General features: G+C 42.4%; 1 protein-coding gene across 3 annotated transcripts in view; it reads right to left on the minus strand.

Moving 5' to 3' along the window:
* The window catches only part of LOC125451905 (cyclic nucleotide-gated cation channel beta-3-like), a 132,246-nt gene extending 110,170 nt beyond the window's left edge, over positions 1-22,076 (minus strand). For 2 of the 3 annotated variants that reach the window (XM_048529641.2, XM_048529639.2), the window contains exons 1-4: positions 21,926-22,076; positions 21,742-21,832; positions 13,778-13,919; positions 3,458-3,624 (exon numbers count right to left, since the gene is read on the minus strand). In XM_048529641.2, the coding sequence (XP_048385598.1) occupies positions 3,458-3,624; positions 13,778-13,919; positions 21,742-21,832; positions 21,926-22,030 (505 nt within the window). In that variant the 5' untranslated portion in view covers positions 22,031-22,076. The remainder of the gene's footprint in view (positions 1-3,457; positions 3,625-13,777; positions 13,920-21,741; positions 21,833-21,925) is intronic. The other variant, XM_048529640.2, reaches the window with a different exon arrangement.
* Positions 22,077-22,514: the final 438 nt, after the last annotated feature.

The raw sequence follows: 22,514 nt of genomic DNA on the forward strand, positions 1-22,514 counted from the left end.
GATTGGAAACAAAGTAGGCATAAGTGGGTCATTTCCTGATTGGCAAGGTGTAGCAAATCGTACGTCACAGGAATCAGTACTTGGGCTCCAGCTTTTTACTTGGATGAAGGGACCAAGGGAATCTGTCAAATTTGCTGATGACATAAAGATAGTCAGGAAAGTAAGTTGTAAATAGGACATAAGATGACTACAAATGGTCATGTTTAGGTTAAATTGAGTGGGGAAAGATCTGTAAAATGGAGTACAATGAATCAAAGGATATAATTGTCCATTTATTGAGAATAATAAGACCAAAGCATATTATTTAACGCTGAGAAATTGAGTTCTGAGATACAGGGAATCTAGGTATTCCAGAGAATTAATCTCCAAAGGTTAGTATGCTGGTGCAGCAAGAAATTAAGAAAGCTAATTGAATGAAATGTTATATTTTATAGGGAGGGGAGATGGTTATAAAAGTAGAAAGATTATGCTTCAGTTATAAAAAGCATTGATAAGAATACATCTGGAGTACAATATACAGTATTGATCTTCTTTAAGGAAGGATATAAATGCATTAGAAACAGTTCAGAGAAGGCTCACTAAACTAATACATGGAATTGGAAAGTTATGAGGAATGGCTGCTCATGCAAGGTTTATATCCATTGGAGTTTAGAACACTAAGAAGCTGCTTGAGAAGATATTCTAAATTTTTTGTAATGCTCCAATATTCATTTTAACTGGTAAGTTTGGTTTTGCTTAATAGATTCCATAATGTCCAAAAAGGGCTGTTTTCGTATGTTGCTTTATAAAAATGGCAAAGATGAGAGATTGTAAGTTTTGGGTATGGATTTCCTTTAAGTTATTAGTCTGTTGTTTAAAAAAGGATGACGTTGATGAAGTGTGTGAACTGCAATAAATACACTTGCTTTGTGTGGTCTGTGGTGAATCGGCTTTCACTAAATGTCATCATGCATGAAGAGTTAACAGGAATGGAAGGCAGTGAAATGAACGTTGATGATAATCAATTGTGAATTTCCATAGAGTAATTAATGGAACAATGAATCTTTGAACTCAAAGTAATGGATACCTTTGCATAGCGAGAATGTTTCAGAGCATGAACCTATATTTATAAAATGCCTTTGACAAATAAAACATTCCATGAAACTTCACCATCAGTATGGGAAGGAAGATTCAGTTTAAAAGTGGCTAGAGTAGGAACTGTAGTAGAAAATTCTTAAGGGGCATTGAGTTGCGTTACAAGTAAGTATTGTGATAGTTCAAAATAGTAACCAAGTTAAAGTATGAAGAAACACATCTAAGAGAAGATAGAAGATAAAAAGAATAAAGCATATTTAAAATGCCTAAATGACAAAGAATAGGAAATTTGCAGTTGCTTTTATTAAACATAATGGGTACCAAGTCAACAATTAAAAATCAGACGAAGACTTCTCGAAGGAGATAACATCATTTTGGGATAAGGGCTTGCAGATTTAATATAGAGGTAAGGACAAATTATTTCTCTTAAAGAATCATGAACTGTGGAAATCACTACCCTAGACCCTGGTTGATACAGAGACATAGGGTAAATTTAAGAAGGAGATAGTCATATTTTTAATTAGTAATGGATTGAAGAGTTACAGCCAGTGGGCAGGACAGTAGAGTTGATGTCAAGATGAGATTAGCTATGATCATATCAATTTGGCAGAGCATGCTTGCTCCTGACCCTTATATTCTTAGGTTGTTACAGACCTTTCAATCAAATATGTAAACTTAGTTCATTTACATTGACCTATTTGCTTCCAGCTACCTTTATTCTATACTTTCAGTCTGGCCTCTTATATGATCCTACCCTTCAAAAATGACAATAAGTTATATTCTGCAGTCTGTTTTGTGGCTGTAATGCACTTTATTTGAGATGATCTGTGAGTATAGCATGCAAAACAACACTTTTCATTTTATCTCGGTACATGTGACAACAATAAATCAACCACAAAAAAACTCCAGTCTCGTACTACCCTGTTTCAGAGAAGGCTGCTTCAAGAAATTGCTTTCTGTCATCCACTGGCCTCTTCGTACATTTCCTACTTGTTACAATGTCTGAAGTGCTCTTTGGAATATCCCAAATGCTGTCGGCATAGACGTGCAATCAAAAATTCATAATGTTTGCTGTAGATGTCCTTCTGCAGTCCTTGCTGATATGATTGCCACAGTTGAATTCTCCCTCTTAAATTGTTATCCATTACATGTGGTTGAATTGCTTCACACAGTTTCATAACAGCAGAATTCAAACTTGATACGTGAATGTAAAATAGGTTGGGTGTCGGAGAGGCAATTTGAGTTTTTTGTCCAGTACAATAGGTGTTATCTGCGGTATGAGATGCATTGGGTGCAAAACAGGGGAGTCTGAACTGTGGTTGCACTTGACCAAATATAATCTTGGAATTTGATGCAAACACTTCTTGGCAAGTTATAAGTATGAATTATTTTAATGCTCTCGGCGAATCTCCAGTGATGTTGTTCAGAAGTTAGTCATGGGAATTAGTATGACTTTGAACTATAATTATTGTGCTCATCATGGAAGAATAAGCAGAAAACAAATTGACAGTTAGGCCTTAGCAATTCAAGCCACAATGCCACTGGGAGAATTTAATACAGGTGTTACAGTGGAACATATTAAAAGAAATAAAAACAGATATTACCGTTTTCCTTAATGTAATAATAAATACCACAGAAACATTATCAACGTCACATAACATAATGATATCATGGCCAGAGAAATCTGGAGTGTGAAACAGGGAGACTCAGGAAGTTACCTGTCATTTCTGATAATCACTGATTTTTAATTTTTAAGTCATATTGACTTTTTTTGGATAAATGTTCCTAATTCCTGTGATAAATAGCTCCCTCACTTTGAAGCACTAAGAAAGAGAAGAATGTTTTTGTGTATAACATTTTTTTAGTAGATGTCAATACTGGGCCCCAAATAAGCAGCTGACTGCAACCATCACATTTCTGAATAAAGGTTATATTTTTCTGTGTGTTGGTGTGAAGCTGTACATCCTCCAGTCATTTTCTGAGGGAATGACAAACTCACAGAATAAGGAGAAGCTATTTAGATCATTAAGCCTGTTTTAACTGAAAACTATTCGCATCTACTCCAGTAGGTAGTCTTATTTGACTCTTAATTCCTGCGAGGTTCATCAGGAAAGAAGATTATTTCATTGTTTCAGCCTCATTCCTTAATGTTGAAAATCAAAAATTGTGAAATATTCTCAGCTATTTATATTTCTAAATCATGTTAAATTGATTAATATGATGCAAATAACATTGGTCTCTGAAATCAAGTGTATATTATTAGTTTCATTAGCTCTGGATATGTTACTGATCAGTTTGCTTAACTAATGTCCCAGCCCATTAATTACCATGTGCTGTGTGATTCATTAGACACCTGCCATTTGGCTCTGAGGATTGAACTTACAAGCTGGTGGAGTTTCTTCTGATGAAGAGCCATCCTGGCCAATCAACTGTTCTTTGTACAATGATGTTCTTTCCCGCATGCGTGACACTAAGCTTTGGAGTTGTGCATCAGCTACATGACTGAGAAATATTGATCGTTGTTGCTCAGATTCACTAGAGGATGAGATGCTGCAAAATATAAATTTAAAAGTTAAAATCAACACTCTAATGTTCAATACTAAACCAATTCATTAAACTATATGCAAAATACACTAATCAGGCTTTTTGCTGTTTAATTAATGAATTAGTGGCTAGGTCCATACGGTTATAGTATGGATATAGAATATATATTCAGCATAGCCAGTTTGTGATTTCAGTGATAACATAGTGCGGAGCTGGAGAAACACAGTAGGCCAGGCAGCATCAGAGGAGCAGGAAAGCTGATGTTTCTGGTTGGGACCCTTTTCTGAAGGGGGGTCCCGACATGAAATGTCAGCTTTCCTGCTCCTCTGATGCTGTCTGACCCGTAGTTTTCCTCCAGCTCCGTACTGTGTTATCTCTGACTCCAGCATCGGCTGTTCTTACTATCTCTTTGTGATGTCAATGGCCATTTTTCTATTTCTGAAATGAGACGGTGGCAACCATTTCCTGGTGAAGATCATAAGAATCTTTGGCAGTTATTGTTCTAAGTTAAATATTGACATTGTGCAGGTCAGTGTGAACTAGAGTGCCTATTTCCATGCTGTATGACTCTATGACTAGAAGACTCCTGGGCTTGACAAGAGTGAATCACCAATGGGAAGATATTACAATTTCATTTGGCATGGAAAGAATTCATAGGAAACGCATGAGACTTTGCTGTCAGGAGTCTGCCATTCTTGACAACAGAAATCTTTTCAACAATTCAGAATGTGTTCACTTCATTCACCTCTCAATTCACACCAGGCCTGTTAATTTCATGAGTGTTGATGTTCCAATGCTATACTCCTTTCCAGACATGAAAGAATAGTTCTTCAAGGAGCTTTACACTGTTTTTAAAGGCTATAGGTACACAGGAACACTACCTTTCTAAGTTTTTCTTCAAGTCAGTCACCATCTTAACTTGGCACTATTTTGTCATTCCTTCACGGTTGTTTGAAAAATCTGGAACAGCCTCCCTAATAGCACTATGAACTTCAGATGGTTAAGAAGGTGGTCATAAAGCCATAAGATGTGCAGCGGAAGTAGGCCATTGAATCTGTTCGCCATTCATTGAGATCATAGCTAATCTGATAATCCTCAACTCCAGTTTCTAGCTTTATCTCGATTATCCTTGATTCCCATATTGATTAAAAATCTGTCTATCTTAGCCTGGAGTATAGTTAATGACACAACCCCAACAGTCCTCTGTAGTAATAAATTCCACAGATTCACTATCCATTGAGAGAAGCAATTCATCTTCATCTCTGACTTAAAAGGGTGATGCCTTACTCTGAGATTATGCTCTCTGGTTGTAGAAGTAACCTCTTCATATTTACCCAGTCAAGTCCTCTAAGATTCTTAAAATTATGGTCTGCACTCATTCCTCTAGATTCAGCCAGGGCCTATAGAATTCAATCAACAACAATCCTGATAGTTAATTAACTAGAAATAATGATGTATGAATTATTCTTGGTGAATAGCTCTTCTTAATGTTAAATATATACTCAGCTGTGCATGTTTAAGGAAAACCTTTGCTGAACTGCTTAACCCTAAAGTTGCAGAACTATTACTCACCGTTTGGCATCACGGCCTTCCTACTCTGTAGACTTTCAGTGCACAATCCCTGGGTCCACAATAATGTACAATACAAATTGCTGTGTGGAGTGTCTTGCACATGAATTTTTTTTCACTCTGTGATGCTATTTTAGAACCAAACAGAATGATGGGCATTTCAGGTGTGAATTTCATTGCTTTTTATAAAGACTGCACTTCACTACACTCTGCCAGGTTAAATAGCAACTCAACAATCCAGCTAACAGCACAGACTTAAGGTAGATGGTGCTAACATTGAATCAGCAGATCCAAAGTATTAAGTAGGATCCAATATTTGGAAATTGGTTTCTGTAATGCTGTAGTATTATCAGACTAAATCATCTTCCTTCGATTCTACACAAATACACAAAGATAGTTTCCTTAATTCACCCAACACTTGAGAAGAAAACGAATGAGAGGATGCATAAAGCAATTTAATTGCAAAAGCAGAGGATTGCAACAAAACAGCTCAGGCCTGAAACGTCAGCTTTTGTGCTCCTAAGATGCTGCTTGGCCTGCTGTGTTCATTCGGCCTCACATTTTGTTATCTCAGATTCTCCAGCATCTGCAGTTCCAATTATCTCTTATAGCTGACAAGTACACTGATACAAGTCATGAATGAGAAACAGCAGCTGAATATTGTTAGAAACTTATGTGTTTGTTAAGAATTCAATCTGAAACTGAAACGTAAATTGCTGGAACAGCTCAGCAGGCCTGGCAGCATCTGTGAGAGAAATCAGAGTTAACATTTTGGGTCCAGTGGCCCTTCCTCAGAACTAATTGTAGCTGGGAAAACATTGTTTTTTATGTAGAGAATGGGGTTGGGGTTGGGGGGAGGAGGAGTAAATGATAAGTGGAAATAGAGCCCAAAGAGATGGAAGAACAGCTGGACAGATGAAGGAGTGGTTAACTATCAGCCTAGGCGAATGAATAGCTACTAATGGGAACTATTAGTGGCTATCAATGGGTTGTGTGTAATAGCAGGCCATATGATAACAATTTCACTTTGAACTTCCATTCCGCTTTCACCTCCACTTGGTCTACCTCTGACTTCTCTCTTTCCTTCCTCGACATCTCTGTTTCCATTCCTGGGTATAGGCTGGCCACTGCAAACCAACTGACTCTCACAGTTGTCTTGGCTGTGCATCTTGTTTCCTGTAAAGAATCCATTCTATTTTCCCGGTTCCACTGTCTCCATCACATCAGTGCTGATGATGCCAACTTCAAAAGCAGGCCTCTGAAATGTCCACCTTCTTCCTCAACTGAGGATTCTCCAGCACCACAGTTAATAGGGACCTCACTGGGTCTGACACATCTCCTGCACTTTAGCCCTCACCCCCTGTCTTCCCTCCCTCAGCAGTGATAGGGTTCCCCTTATTCTTACCGACCATCCCACCAGCATCCACATCCAGGGAATCATTAGCTGCCATTTCCACCAGTGAGATGCCGCCGCCAGACACATTTCTATTTCCTTCCCTCCCTTGTCATCCTTCCACAGGGACTGTTCTATTTGGGAGATGGTGGTCCACTCCTCCTTTACTCCCAACACTCTGGCTGCAGCCCCATGGCACATTCCCCTACAAGTGCCGAAGGTGTAGCATCTGCCCATTTACTTCCTCTCTCCTCAGTATCCAAGATCCCAAACACACCTTTCAGGTGAAGCAGCACTTTTCCTGCACTTCACTCCATCTAGTCTACTGCATTCGTTGCTCACAATGTGGTCTCATCTACATAGGGGAAATGAAGAGTAAACTGTGTGACCATTTCACAGAATACCTGCATTCTGTCCACTAAAAAGACCCTGAGCTTCCAGTGATAGAGATACTGGGAACTGCAGATGCTGGAGAATTCCAAGATAATAAAATGTGAGGCTGGATGAACACAGCAGGCCAAGCAGCATCTCAGGAGCACAAAAGCTGACGTTTCGGGCCTAGACCCTTCATCAGAGAGGGGGATGGGGAGAGGGTTCTGGAATAAATAGGGAGAGAGGGGGAGGCGGACCGAAGATGGAGAGTAAAGAAGATAGGTAGAGAGGAGAGTATAGGTGGGGAGGTAGGGAGGGGATAGGTCAGTCCAGGGAAGACGGACAGGTCAAGGAGGTGGGATGAGGTTAGTAGGTAGATGGGGGTGCGGCTTGGGGTGGGAGGAAGGGATGGGTGAGAGGAAAAACCGGTTAGGGAGGCAGAGACAGGTTGGACTGGTTTTGGGATGCAGTGGGTGGAGGGGAAGAGCTGGGCTGGTTGTGTGGTGCAGTGGGGGGAGGGGACGAACTGGGCTGGTTTAGGGATGCAGTAGGGGAAGGGGAGATTTTGAAGCTGGTGAAGTCCACATTGATACCATTAGGCTGCAGGGTTCCCAGGCGGAATATGAGTTGCTGTTCCTGCAACCTTCGGGTGGCATCATTGTGGCAGTGCAGGAGGCCCATGATGGACATGTCATCTAGAGAATGGGAGGTGGAGTGGAAATGGTTTGCGACTGGGAGGTGCAGTTGTTTGTTGCGAACTGAGCGGAGGTGTTCTGCAAAGCGGTCTCCAAGCCTCCGCTTGGTTTCCCCAATGTAGAGGAAGCCGCACCGGGTACAATGGATGCAGTATACCACATTGGCAGATGTGCAGGTGAACCTCTGCTTAATGTGGAATGTCATCTTGGGGCCTGGGATAGGGGTGAGGGAGGAGGTGTGGGGGCAAGTGTAGCATTTCCTGCGGTTGCAGGGGAAGGTGCCGGGTGTGGTGGGGTTGGAGGGCAGTGTGGAGCGGACAAGGGAGTCACGGAGAGAGTGCTCTCTCCACAAAGCAGACAGGCGTGGGGATGGAAAAATGTCTTGGGTGGTGGGGTCGGATTGTAAATGGCGAAAGTGTCGGAGGATGATGCGTTGTATCCGGAGGTTGGTAGGGTGGTGTGTGAGAACGAGGGGGATCCTCTTGGGGCGGTTGTGGCGGGGGCGGGGTGTGAGGGATGTGTTGCGGGAAATACGGGAGACGCGGTCAAGGGCGTTCTCGATCACTGTCGGGGGAAAGTTGCGGTCCTTGAAGAATTTGGACATCTGGGATGTGCGGGAGTGGAATGTCTTATCGTGGGAGCAGATGCGGCGGAGGCGGAGGAATTGGGAATAGGGGATGGAATTTTTGCAGGAGGGTGGGTGGGAGGAGGTGTATTCTAGGGAGCTGTGGGAGTCGGTGGGCTTGAAATGGACATCAGTTACAAGCTGGTTGCCTGAGATGGAGACTGAGAGGCCCAGGAAGGTGAGGGATGTGCTGGAGATGGCCCAGGTGAACTGAAGGTTGGGGTGGAAGGTGTTGGTGAAGTGGATGAACTGTTTGAGCTCCTCTGGGGAGCAAGAGGCGGCGCCGATACAGTCATCAATGTACCAGAGGAAGAGGTGGGGTTTAGGGCCTGTGTAGGTGCGGAAGAGGGACTGTTCCACGTAACCTACAAAGAGGCAGGCATAGCTGGGGCCCAAGCGGGTGCCCATGGCCACCCCCTTAGTCTGTAGGAAGTGGGAGGAGTCAAAAGAGAAGTTGTTGAGGGTGAGGACGAGTTCAGCTAGGCAGATGAGAGTGTCGGTGGAGGGGGACTGGTCGGGCCTGCGGGACAGGAAGAAGCGGAGGGCCTTGAGGCCATCTGCATGCGGAATGCAGGTGTATAGGGACTGGACGTCCATGGTGAATATGAGGTGTTGGGGGCCAGGGAATTGGAAGTCCTGGAGGAGGTGGAGGGCGTGGGTTGTGTCACGGACGTAGGTGGGGAGTTCCTGGACCAAAGGGGAGAAAATGGAGTCCAGATAGGTGGAGATGAGTTCGGTGGGGCAGGAGCAGGCTGAGACGATGGGTTGACCAGGGCAAGCAGGTTTGTGGATTTTGGGAAGGAGATAGAAACGGGCCGTGCGGGGTTGGGGAACAATGAGGGTGGGAGGTCTCCTGAGGTGATGAGGTCGTGAATGGTGTTGGAGATGATGGTTTGGTGCTCGGGTGTGGGGTCATGATCGAGGGGTCGGTAGGAGGTGGTGTCGCAGAGTTGGCATCTGGCCTCGGCGATGTAGAGGTCAGTGCGCCATACTACCACTGCGCCACCCTTGTCTGCGGGTTTGATGGTGAGGTTGGGGTTGGAGCGGAGGGAGCGGAGGGCTGCCCGTTCTGCGGGGGAGAGGTTGGAGTGGGTGAGAGGGGTGGAGAGGTTGAGGTGGTTAATGTCTTGACGGCAGTTGGAGATGAAGAGGTCGAGGGAGGGTAGGAGGCCTGGGAGTGGTGTCCAGGAGGAGGACTTGTGTTGGAAGCGGGTGAAGGGCACTCCCGCACATCCCAGATGTCCAAGTTCTTTAAGGACCGCAACTTTCCCCCCACAGTGATCGAGAACGCCCTTGACCGCGTCTCCCATATTTCCCGCAACACATCCCTCACACCCCGCCCCCGCCACAACCGCCCCAAGAGGATCCCCCTCGTTCTCACACACCACCCTACCAACCTCCGGATACAACGCATCATCCTCCGACACTTCCGCCATTTACAATCCGACCCCACCACGCAAGACATTTTTCCATCCCCACCCCGTCTGCTTTCCGGAGAGACCACTCTCTCCATGACTCCCTTGTTCGCTCCACACTGCCCACCAACCCCACCACTCCCGGCACCTTCCCCTGCAACCGCAGGAAATGCTACACTTGCCCCCACACCTCCTCCCTCACCCCTATCCCAGGCCCCAAGATGACATTCCACATTAAGCAGAGGTTCACCTGCACATCTGCCAATGTGGTATACTGCATCCATTGTACCCGGTGCGGCTTCCTCTACATTGGGGAAACCAAGCGGAGGCTTGGAGACCGCTTTGCAGAACACCTCCGCTCAGTTCGCAACAAACAACTGCACCTCCCAGTCGCAAACCATTTCCACTCCCCCTCCCATTCTCTAGATGACATGTCCATCATGGGCCTCCTGCACTGCCACAATGCCACCCGAAGGTTGCAGGAACAGCAACTCATATTCCACTTGGGAACCCTGCAGCCTAATGGTATCAATGTGGACTTCACCAGTTTCAAAATCTCCCCTTCCCCTACTGCATCCCTAAACCAGCCCAGTTTGTCCCCTCCCCCCACTGCACCACACAACCAGCCCAGCTCTTCCCCCCCACCCACTGCATCCCAAAACCAGTCCAACCTGTCTCTGCCTCCCTAACCGGTTCTTCCTCTCACCCATCCCTTCCTCCCAGCCCAAGCCGCACCCCCATCTCCTACCTACTAACCTCATCCCACCTCCTTGACCTGTCCGTCTTCCCTGGACTGACCTATCCCCCCCCTACCTCCCCACCTATACTCTCTCCACCTATCTTCTTTACTCTCCATCTTCGGTCCGCCTCCCCCTCTCTCCCTATTTATTCCAGTTCCCTCTCCCCATCCCCCTCTCTGATGAAGGGTCTAGGCCCGAAACGTCAGCTTTTGTGCTCCTGAGATGCTGCTTGGCCTGCTGTGTTCATACAGGCTCACATTTTATTATCTGAGCTTCCAGTTGCCACTTTCAACATACCACCTTCTTCCTTAGCCATCTCTGTCTCAGGCTTGCTGCAGCGCTCCAGTGAAGCTCAACACGAACTGGAAAGACAGCATCTCATTTTCCACTTGGGAAACCTAAGCCTTCTGGACTCAATACTGAGTTTGACAATTTTAGGACTTGAGGAATGTTCTCCCATGCAGAAATTAAAGGAAGCCCCCTCCCCCATTCATGCCCCAGCTAAAAGCATTAGAAGCCAGTCTGCAGGAAACAAACAACTTCAACAACTTCAGGCCATTTGGAGTCTACAGAGGTACAAAGCCATTCAATTTCCAATCAGTGCTCAGGCACAAAAATTCTGAACATTCCACACCATTGTGCTACATGCAAATCTGTTTCACCTTGGATGTAAAAACATTTACGCGAAACTGAACGGATACTCATCCAAGGGAAATGTTGGACATTCCAAACTCATCAAAACCATGCCCCTCAATCAAAAAAGGATTTACACCTACTCCAGTGCTCAGGAAGCCCATTCAGCCCGGAGAGGGGGAACAATAGCTCAACAGATAATGGGAAGGTGATGGCCTACTGGTATTATCATGGGACTGCTAATCCAGAGACCCAGACAATGTTGTGAGGGCCTGAATTCAAATCCTGTCATGGCAAATGGTGGAATTTAAATTCAATAACTATCTGGAATTAAGAATCCAATGGCGACTGTGAATCCATTGTCAATTTTTGGAAAAACCCATCTGGTTCACTAATTCCCCTATAGCGAAGGAAACTGCCATCCTTACCTGGTCTGGCCTACATCTCACTCCAGATCCACAGTAATGTGGTTGACTCTTAACTGCCCTCTGGGCAATTAGGGATGGGCAATAAATGCTGCCTTAGCCAGCGATGCCCTCACCCTGTGAATGAGTTTTAAAAAAAGCAGATTTGGTGGGAAATAAGAGGGCCTGTAGTTGGGTACAACTGGAGACCCTGAGCCCAGCACTAAAGAGAAGGAAGAGAAGGAGAAAGAGAGTGATACCAACATTGTGATACCAGCAACACACCCTGACCCCAACATGGTGTGTGTGCTCTGAGGTGGGCTATGTGATGAAAGTTTGAGTCTGAATGAGAATCAGGCCCCACTCATGAAGGAAAGCAGCCCTCGCAACCACTGAACACCAGCAACCAACCACGAGCCTCCACTCAGTGTCTAGAGGAAACCAAAGGCATCCAGAGGCACAAGACACCGACCAGGGCAACACCACAACATCCACCACCATCCAAGACAACAACCCACTTGCAAGGACCACCAGGAAAGAAAGAAAACCCATGGTACTCTCCAGAGATAATGGGAACTGCAGATGCTGGAGAATCCAAGACAACGATGTGTGAAGCTGGATGAACACAGCAGGCCAAGCAGCATCTCAGGAGCACAAAAGCTGACGTTTCGGGCCTAGACCCTTCATCAGATGTCAGCTTTTGTGCTCCTGAGATGCTGCTTGGCCTGCTGTGTTCATCCAGCTTCACACTTTGTTACCATGGTACTCTCCAGTCTGATCCCACACATCTCACCACATCAGCAGACACCACTTGACTGACAGTTACCAGTACTTACAGCCTTTTGCAGAGTCCCAACTATGGCAAGCGACTATGGATAACAGCCAGTCAAAATCGCATTTTCACACCGGGGTGAGCCTCAGGTCGTCAAGACCGTCTAACTCAGCTTGGCTAGTGTCTGATAGGGGAAGATGCGCTACGGGAAGGCTAAGGGTGCAGGGCACCCTTCAGGAAGGCAAATGCAATAGGTCAGTAGGGTCTTGTGCTTTCCCTCCCTCCCTCTCCCTTTCCCCTGTTAGCATATGTAACAGACATCCACTGTTTCTATTTACCCATTGTATCAAGTCTTGCTGCAAGACTTAACTGGGGACCAAGCTAACCAGGAGACAGTTGTCTGTCAGAGATAGGTGGGTTTTTAATTTTGATATCCACTTTCTGGTTTTCTATAAATATATTACAATTTTCTCGTTTGCTCATTAAAATCAGAGTTTACTTTGCCTCTGAAGCATATGCCTCCTATGCTCTCCTCCACATCACATTCCACTTCCTAAGCCCAGTGTGAGAACCAGGGAGCACTCCCTACATACCCCAGCCCCTACACACCAGTCTTTATTATCACATAGCCCCTTATATATAACCTATTGTTAGCCACTGATAGCCCCCATCAGTAGCTATTCATTCTTCTCGGCTGCTCATTATTCATTCCTTTCTCTGTCCAACTGTTCTTCTCTTTCTTTGGGTTCTATCTCCACCTATTGTTTACTCCTTATCCCCTCTCCCCACGCTATCTTCTGCATATAAACCGACATTTTCCTAGTTACCATCAACTCTGAGGAAGGATCGCTAGGCCTGAAATGTTAATTCTGATTTCTCTTTGCAGATGTTGCCAGACCTGCTGAGCTGTTCCAGCAATTCCTGTTTTTGTTTCTGATTTCCATCATCCGCAGTTCTTTCAGTTTTTGAATCGGAACCAAGTCCCGGTTTGGAAATTTTCTGAATTTCCCGGCTCGGATTGTTATTATTCTCATCCATGATGTAATCAGGGACAGCTGTTGTAAGTGCGACAGTCTGCACTTAAAGCTTACCTCCACATCTGCCATATTGCAAAGGAACTCAGATCTGAATATCTCGAAGATGAAAGCCAGAATCCACAGTTAAATATCAATTCAGCTGGCCTACTCAAACCAGACCATCTTTAAATCTTACATCCAAGGGCATAAATGAGTTTTGAGCATTCATTAAAAGTGTTAGAAACCTGGAGCATTTCTTCACTGTCAATATTATTTATTTTTCCAAAACCCATTCAATTAGTTCTGAAGCAGAACAAAGTTGGTCCTTTGATTAACATTTGAGAATTAGCTTTTAACATGGTTTTTATGATGAAGGGGAAGATAGTCAATGTGTCAATTTAGTTTCGTATGGTCCCAGATCACTCTTTGATAAAATATTTTGAAGAATGAGGTAAGAATTTTAATGTCAATTCAAATGTTATTGCATAATAAGGTATTAATTTGTTCTCATTGAATGCTACTTACTGAAATCCAACTTCATTTTCCATTGATGCAGGTTCTGTTTCTAAGCTTGATTCAACTCCCTGTTTGGAGACAGTTTCATCTGCTGTTTGGGACTTTGGTTCTTTAGTACTATTCCAACAAGGAGGAGGCTGGGGCATTGCTGCTGAAATTTGTACATGTGAAATCATTATTACATGTAACGTGTATCATTTTAAAATATTGTTTCAAAATTGTAAAATATTGAAAGCAATCTGTTTCAATCAAGACATATAATTATAAAATTTCTGAAATCAGTATTGATATGATCCTCATGGAGTCAAATAACTGTAAACAAGAGGTCTGAATGCTCAGCGACTAATTCAAAGGAATTGTATGACAACATTTCAAATTTTAAGACCAAGGTTTTTTAAAAAGCCAATGAGAAGCAACATTGACTAACCATTATCAAGCAAGCAGCTGATATTCTTATATGTAGCAAACATAGGAACATAGCGATTAGGAGCAGGAATCCGGAATTCAGTCCTTTGAGCCCATTCTGCCATTTAGCTGATCATGGCTAATCTTGTCCTGGTCTCAACTCTGCTTTCCCACCCACTCCCCATAGCCCTTTATCCTGCTTTTAAGCAAAAATAATTCTATCTCTTTCTTGAATCTGTTGATTGATTTTGCGTCTAATTTACAGGAGCAATGAGTTCCATAGATTTGCAACCCTCTGAGAGAAGTAGTTTCTCCTAATCTCTTCTTTCAACCTGTCTCCTTTTGCTCTATATTCATGATTTCTTAATTGAGAGTGTCCCACAACGGGAATTATCTGTTTAACATCAATCTTATCAATTCGCTTTAGCATTTTCTGTACCTTATTCAGATTCTCCCCTCATTCTTCTGAACTCCGGGGATTACAAGCCCAAGCTATTCAACTGCTCCTCATACAATAGCTCTTTCATCCTTGCAATCAACCTGATGTACCTCTTCTGAACTGCCTTCAGTGCTGCCACATCCATCCTCAAGAAAGGAGACCAAAATTGGACACAATTTACCAAAGCCTTATATAATTATACCAACATTCTTATAATCCAGTCCTTTTGCATTAAACGCTAGGATTCCACCTGCCTTTCTCACTATACGTGACACCTACATACACACTTTGTGTGATTCATGCAGGACAACCAGATCCCTCTGCACTTTGAACCTGCTTTCCATTTAAATAATATTTTACTCTTTATTATTCTGGCCAAGTGGACAACCTAGTACTTATTCACATTAACTCCACTAGTCAGATTCTGGCCCATTCTCCTAGCCTATCAATATCAAAACACAATACTTATTAATGGTTTAAAATGGATAGTAACCACCCAACTCTTACGTGTATATTAAAACAACTCTCCACAGGCTTATATGAATACAGGAAATGTTCCAGAGCTGAGTCGTGGCTTACAGTGGCATCAGATATTATCATTTTTTTGAGTCATGATTTCAAGTGAAAGGTGCAGCCTTCAGTTTTTGAAGATTTCACAAAATGACTGCTCCAGGGATTTCTACTCCTGGAGTAAATGTTCCTTGGATCACCACTGGAATAGCCTTGGGGATTGTTCTCCCGCCATATTCTGCCACCAAGCTTCCAGAGAACCTGCAATTTTCTTTTATGTCCCGATCAAATCAGCTGTAATCTTTCCATCTCTGAAATACCCAGCTCTCTGTTTTGAATGAAAACTTGCAGACCGAAGGACTGAACACTGTTAGCTTGATCAGGACTGTCTTGGTAGTCAGATGTGGAGGTGCCAGTGTTGAACTGGGCTGGACAAAGTCACACAACACTCGATTATTGTCCACTGGGTTTATTTGACAAGATTCTGGAAAGCTGCTCCTTCAGCGGGTGAAGCCATTTCACTTGACAAAGAAGCAGCACTCAAAAATCTTGTGATTTCAAATAAACCTGTTGGACTATAACCTGGTTAATAAAATGTGAGGCTGGATGAACACAGCAGGCCAAGCAGCATCTCAGGAGCACAAAAGCTGACGTTTCGGGCCTAGACCCTTCTGAAGGGTCTAGGCCCGAAACGTCAGCTTTTGTGCTCCTGAGATGCTGCTTGGCCTGCTGTGTTCATCCAGTCTCACATTTTATTATCTTGGAATTCTCCAGCATCTGCAGTTCCCATTATCTCTGGGACTATAACCTGGTGTTGTGTGACTTCTGACCTAGTAGTCAGAAGTGAAATATAGCAAATTTCTTCCTGTGACCCCTCTCAACCTGAGCCTCCTTCCTCAGAGTTTTTAAAGCATTGTGATTCAGAATGATTTATAATAATGTAGAAACCAATTTTGTTGGTGGTTAAATAGCACTGCCTTCTGGCTGTCGTCACTTTCTTGTGCTTCTGTCATGCATGAAATTTACTGAACTCCTGTAACTTCTTACAGACATTTTGATTGGAATACACCTCACTATATTTGAGTTATTTTTGAACAGAGAATGTGGACAAGCATTCAAACATCACTAATAACAGAATAAAACCTATTTGTGGAATTTCGTAAACATTCGGCTGTAAACTTTAAATGTCAAACAGCTTTTGAAAGCTATCAGTGCTTCAAGCCTTGCAGCATTGGAGGTATTAAATATACCGACAGTCAGATCTACAAACAGTAACTGCTCTTGTTCCAAATTGGTTCCATATGGAGAATGTGAAATTAATTGTATGGTTTTCCTTCCAGTGACAATACTGTAAGATTAATTATTTAATAAAGTGTCACGAGAGAGTGAAAACTGGCAGACTCACATAATTGACCATAGTATCTGGCTACAAAAAATTATCTATGATAACAGTTCAAGAAAGGAAGGTAAAAATTAGTCATTTCTTTTCAAAAAAATACAGGATAAATAATGGAAGCTATCTTTAAAGCCATTTTCCTCATTTTCATGTTGGTCGTGGAGCCATTCAAACAGGAAGATCTACAGTTGAACATTGTCTTGGAGTTGAATTCCTGGATCTAAGCTGGGGCAATAGGAAGATAGAAGCAAAGAAAATACCAGCAGGAGTAGGATGTTTGGCCCTTGGAGTCTGGTCCGCAATTTAACATGATTATGTCTGATTATCTAATTCAGTACCTTGTTCCCACTTTCTTCCCATACTCTTTGATCCCTTTGATCTTGTGAACTACATCTAACGTCTTCTTGAAAATATCGAATCCTTCTGCCTCAACCACTTCCTGTGACAGTGAATTCCACATATTCACCACTCTCTGGGTGAAGAAATTTCTCCTCATCTCCGACCTAAATGGCTCACTCTGTATCCTTAGACTGTGACTCCCCAGTCATCAGGAACATCCTTCTTGCACTTACCCTGTCTAGCCCTGTTAGAGTTTTATAATTTCCAATGAGATTGCCTCCTCATTCCACTATGTTCCAGTGAATATAGTCCTAAGCGATCAAGTCTCTTTTCATATATCAATCCTGCCATTGTGCAGTTCCTGCAATCCTTCCATAGCTAGGACATCCTTCCTCAGATAAAGTGACAGAAACTGCATTCTGCGTGGAGCAATGTTATGCCACAATATCCCGATTCATGAAAGAGAGAGTAAACTTGGAATGATGGCCTTTCCCTATCCAGGAATCTGAACAAGAAATACAAGTGTGGACAAGGGATAAAAAGAAATTTTAAATTTTTTCTGAAGAAGGGTCCAGACCTGAAATGTCAGCTTTCCTGCTTCACTGATGCTGCCTGGCCTGCTGTGTTCATCTAGCCCTGCACCTTGTGTTGTCAGATTCTCTAGCATCAGCAGTTCCTATTATCTCTCACTTTAAATAAGGCACTGGGATGTCAATTTACAGGTAGCAGCATAATAATCTTACTGAAATCTCCAGAGCAAAGTTTTGGGGGCATGCGTATAGTTCCCCCATGGAACTTAGATTGGTGTAAAAAATTGGGTCTTTAATTTTTCAGAGGAGGAAATCAGACATCCTTACTTGGTCTGGCCTGCACATGTGTCTGGATCCCTATTAACGTATGAGCCTCTTGATTGTACTCTTAAATGCATCAAATAGCTACAATGTGTTGAATGACAATAAATTCATTCAGACTGTCTAACTTTGATCTCAATAAAAACAATGACAGCCACCCTACCCTGCAAAGTCATCCTTAAGGGCATTTGGGAATGTCTGTCAAAAATATAGGCATGGTCTTAGGCTCCTTCATCGGCTTATGTTGTGTCCTACTATAAGGGTAGACCAACAAGAGGCGTTGGCTGCACAGTAGTACACAGTGGGAGTGTAATCATTCTGAGAGGCCTTATCATTGAAGCTGGACTGCATGATGTCTCAAAGATGGGGTCACCTCCTGCTAATTACTGCCTATGCCCTACGTTAACTCATTAATTAGCTTTCCTCCAAACTGAACATCATTGGGAAGAAGCACTGTGGGTGGCAAAGACACAGAATGCACTCTGGTTGAGTTACTTCAAAGTTCATTACCAAGGGCAGCTTGGTAGCTTTGGCTTAAAAGGCCAAGTCTTGAAAAACGTATCTGCTGAATGGGGCAATGTGAAAGACATAGAAACAGTGAGAGGGGAAAAAGAATTATACCCAATTACATCATCATTAACCTACCTGTTTTAGATTTCAATTGCCCATGACAGAATTTGAGGAACTACCATCACTAAGTTCTTGTACAGCCAAAGTTGCAAGTTTACATTCAGCATACCCTCTAAGATGTTGTATGACAGCACCATTGTGCAGAACAGATCCACCAGCTCAGAAATGGGCAGCTTTGAAGTATTTTTTGTAGTTTGAGGGTGTAATAGTCTGAAAAAGGTCTGAAAATTTTATTGTTTCCTATCAGATCGCCCCCCTTGTTCCACAAAGCTCCAATGAATATAGTCCTAATTGAACAAGCCTCTCTTTATATATCAATCTTGCCATTATGCAATCCTTCCATAGCCAAAACATCCTTCCTCAGAAAAAGAGACAGAAACTGCAAACTGTGTAGAGGTACATTATGCCACAACATCATGAGTTATGAATGCTTGGTTGTAGAGTGCACGTGGTGTGCAGAGGTAGACTTTTGTTTGTTTTGAATTGTTCATGACTCAGCACGGTAACTAACAGAGCTTCACAGGTTTATTGGGTGTTCTGGAATCTGCTTCTTTTAAGCATAAAGGGAACTGAGAGACTTTTAGGGTGGTTTAAATTTGTATTATGAAGGTCTTGTAACAATATGGCTGTAATGAGCAGTGGTCCTGAAATGAGAAGGATATCGTGAGTTAGGTCCTTAGCGTGAAGAGTTAGCATTGTTTCCAATCCAGATAAGGAGCTGTATGTGATTATTTAGGATAAGTGCGGTGAAGCTCAAGTGAAGAAGCTATGACAGTTCCTGTTTAACAACTGAAGTCCAAGAGACTTAAACCTACTGAGATGTTAGATACAGGAATACTGGTGTGAATATTGTAAGAGTAGTGTTTTAAGGACTGCGCCATAGTTGTTTTGGGTATGATACAAAAGCAGTTTTGTTTCTTTTCGATTTACAGATAAGTGCTGTGGGGATAATGGTATTACAGCTTTACTGTATGTATCAAAATATTTAAAATTGCATTATAATTAGATAGTTTGGATTAATATATTTTATCTTAGTTCTTTCGTAATAAGTTTCTATTTTCTTGTTGGGACATTGCAAGCTTATGTTTCAGCAAGAGACAATTTTGTTAAAAGCAAAACAAATAAAATCATGATCTATCAAGCTAGATTCTTGTCTGGGATCTGACTTTTCTGGTAATAACACCTGCTGGGACCACAGCTCTTAGCCTTGAATGAGCCAGTCTCTATTAAGTCTCGCGACGAGAATTCCAGGATTCATTACCCCCTGAGAGAAGAAATAATTCCTTGTGTCTGTCTTAAATATCAAATCCCTTGATTTTAAACGGTGTGCCCCGGTTCTAGATTCTGTCATGAGGGGTAAAATTCTCTCAGCATCTATCCAATCAAACCCCCCCAGAATCCTGCATATGGCATTTATAGTGAAGCATGTTGAGCATAGTATACATTGTGGTCATGTCTACCGGAACCACCTCAGGTGTCTCTAGTAGATTCACCACCATGAATCTTTTCTCTTGGTATTAGTCTAAGTACTGCTACCTAGTGGGGAAGGATCCCACACAAAGCCTTTGGCAGAAGAAAGCCTCCTCTTGAATAAATAACATAGATTTATTAAATAATAATTAATAGCTAGTGACATTGTGTATAGGTCACATGATATTCTCTTCTGAGACATCAGTCTGAGACCTTAGGGCAATTAAACTTCATTGTTAATTACATGGAATTTAACACTTTAAATTGCAACTCAGCAAATTTCCAAAATATTTTAGCACTGTTCAGCCTCTCTGTGCAACAGAACTTTAGAACCTGATGGGCAGATCATATCTCATGGTATCAGTTAACTCTTTCAGGTATTAACTTTTTTCTTGGGGCCAGTGGGCATTCTTCAGAGGCCTACAAAATCTTCCCCTTGTTTAGAAATATTATGTTGATCGTTGGCATTTTAGCTTTTACGCCGACTCAAGGTTCTTGAACATCTTGCACAATTTAAGAATGCAGCAGGATTTTCTGCTCAGAAGTGATAGATATATATTTTTAATGATACACATCACTCCCATATTGTATCAATTTCTGAATTTTGTGACTACTCTTAGCATTCTTTTGATTTTCTGCAGTGTCCTGCCTACACCCTGCAGTTCTTTGTCAGCAAGTTGTAATTTAATTCTCTTGAATCAAGAGGTGATTTCACATATTGCACTAACACTTGCCCTGGTGTTAAGTTTGAATTTCATGAATAACCATTCCCGGCTATAATCTCCATCACATTTAGTTCAGAGGAGTAACCAACTACCATTGGAATGATTGAGTCACATTTTCCAAAGATAAAGTATCATCATATAATAATATGTATTCTAATGAAGATAATCTGGCATTTCAGCCAATGGGTGCATGCTGTAAGATGATAACTTCCTCATACTTACTTGCACAAAGAGCTTATATGATTCGCAAGATATTGGACTCATGTACATTCTCTGGAAACATCACACTTTCTTTATAATTTTGTGTTGACTTAAAGCTGGACATTGTTTCTGTTTATTATTTAAAACGTATTTTTATATTTGCTCACGTGATGTGGGTGCTGCTGACTCGGCCAGCATTTATTGTCTATCCATGATTGCTTTTGACAAGGCGGTGGTGACCTGCCTTCTTAAACCACTGCAGTCTATGTGCTGCATGTCGTCCACAATTCTCTTAGGGAGGGAATTGCACAAATTTTGACCCCGCGACCCTGATGGAATGATGATATAATTCCAAGTTAGGATGGTGAGTGGCTAGGAGAGAAACTAGCAAGTGGTGTTGTATTCTGTTTAACTTGGGACATAGTACTGATGTGGACCACTGTCTGTGCTCAGACTGGCTATGTCTGCTGGTATAGCCTTTGGTAGTCCACAGGAAGAAGGATGACCTTCCTGTCGACCACACCCAGCGGTTTCAGTTCTCCATTCACAAAGTGGAGAGTGAACTTACCCTTCTGGGAAGACTGTAGTTTAGGACCAGTTCCTTGTAAGCAGCACCTGAAATTTTGTGCAGCTGGTTTTTAAACATGGAGGCAGTAAAGTGAATGTAAGAAGATCCTGGCAACGGTGAACTCACCCATCTCTCTGGCTGTGTGATTGCACTGGAAGAACACAGTAGAGTTTGTCTGGATAATTAGTGAGGTGAAGAAGGGAAGATTGCATGAGAAAGGTCACTGTAAGCCAGAGCAGACCAGATGCCATCAATCTCAATCAACCAAACACTTTAACTGCAAATCAGAAAATTTCTCCCTATAGATTGATTGTGGACTGCTTTCGTGTATTTTCTCAAACATTGCACTGAGCTTGTATGTTTTGGTCAAATTTCCTAAACACATTAGTATTTATGATATACTTTTAGCATTAGACTGTATCTATTAATCAGGCCATACCTTGGTTATACTGAGCATTCGTGGAAGCTGGTTTGAACACTGCATCTTTTCCCTCAGCCTTCCAGGAATCATTTTCACTTGTTTTAATTTCCTACAAAAAGTGGGTTAAACAAGGGAGAGAAAATGACACATTATTTATACAATGGCAGAATCCATTGGAAAAATCAATTAGTTATATACTGACCTGTTCCTTTGATTTTTGGTTTTCTTGCTGAGTTGTAGCCTTTTTAATACTTTCCAGCTCATCCTGTTTTGGTGTTACTTTTCTAGCCCATGTTTTACGAAACATTTTGTGGTGATGCTTTAGCAACACCAGCAGAAACAATCTAACGGCACTTTGCTGGCTCAGTTTAAAGAAATGAATAAGATTACATCTATAATCATGGCTTACTCTGATTAAACTCGCTCACACTTAGCTCTCCCATTAAGATTTCAGCACAAAAGCTCAGTCTTAGTTTAGAATACAAGTTACATTTCAATCTCAGTTTCCTTGCATATTCTTTTAATATTTTGTTAATATTTCCAAGAGATATGGCTACTCTACCTCTCTTTACGCCACCACATGAATTACGTTACAATATATTAACTAAATACATTACATGAGTAGTACAAACAAGTTCCTAAAAGTGGCCACTGAAGGTGAGGAGCACCACAGAAGCCTCCAAAATATTTCAGACAGAATGAGCTTTAAAACAGTAATTTTCACTGGATGTTGAAATTGTTCCATCAGTTTATGATTTATTTATCTGCCAAGAAATCATTGGAACAGAGTA

Source organism: Stegostoma tigrinum, chromosome 5 (genome assembly GCF_030684315.1).
Source record: "Stegostoma tigrinum isolate sSteTig4 chromosome 5, sSteTig4.hap1, whole genome shotgun sequence".
NCBI classification, from domain to species: domain Eukaryota; kingdom Metazoa; phylum Chordata; class Chondrichthyes; order Orectolobiformes; family Stegostomatidae; genus Stegostoma; species Stegostoma tigrinum.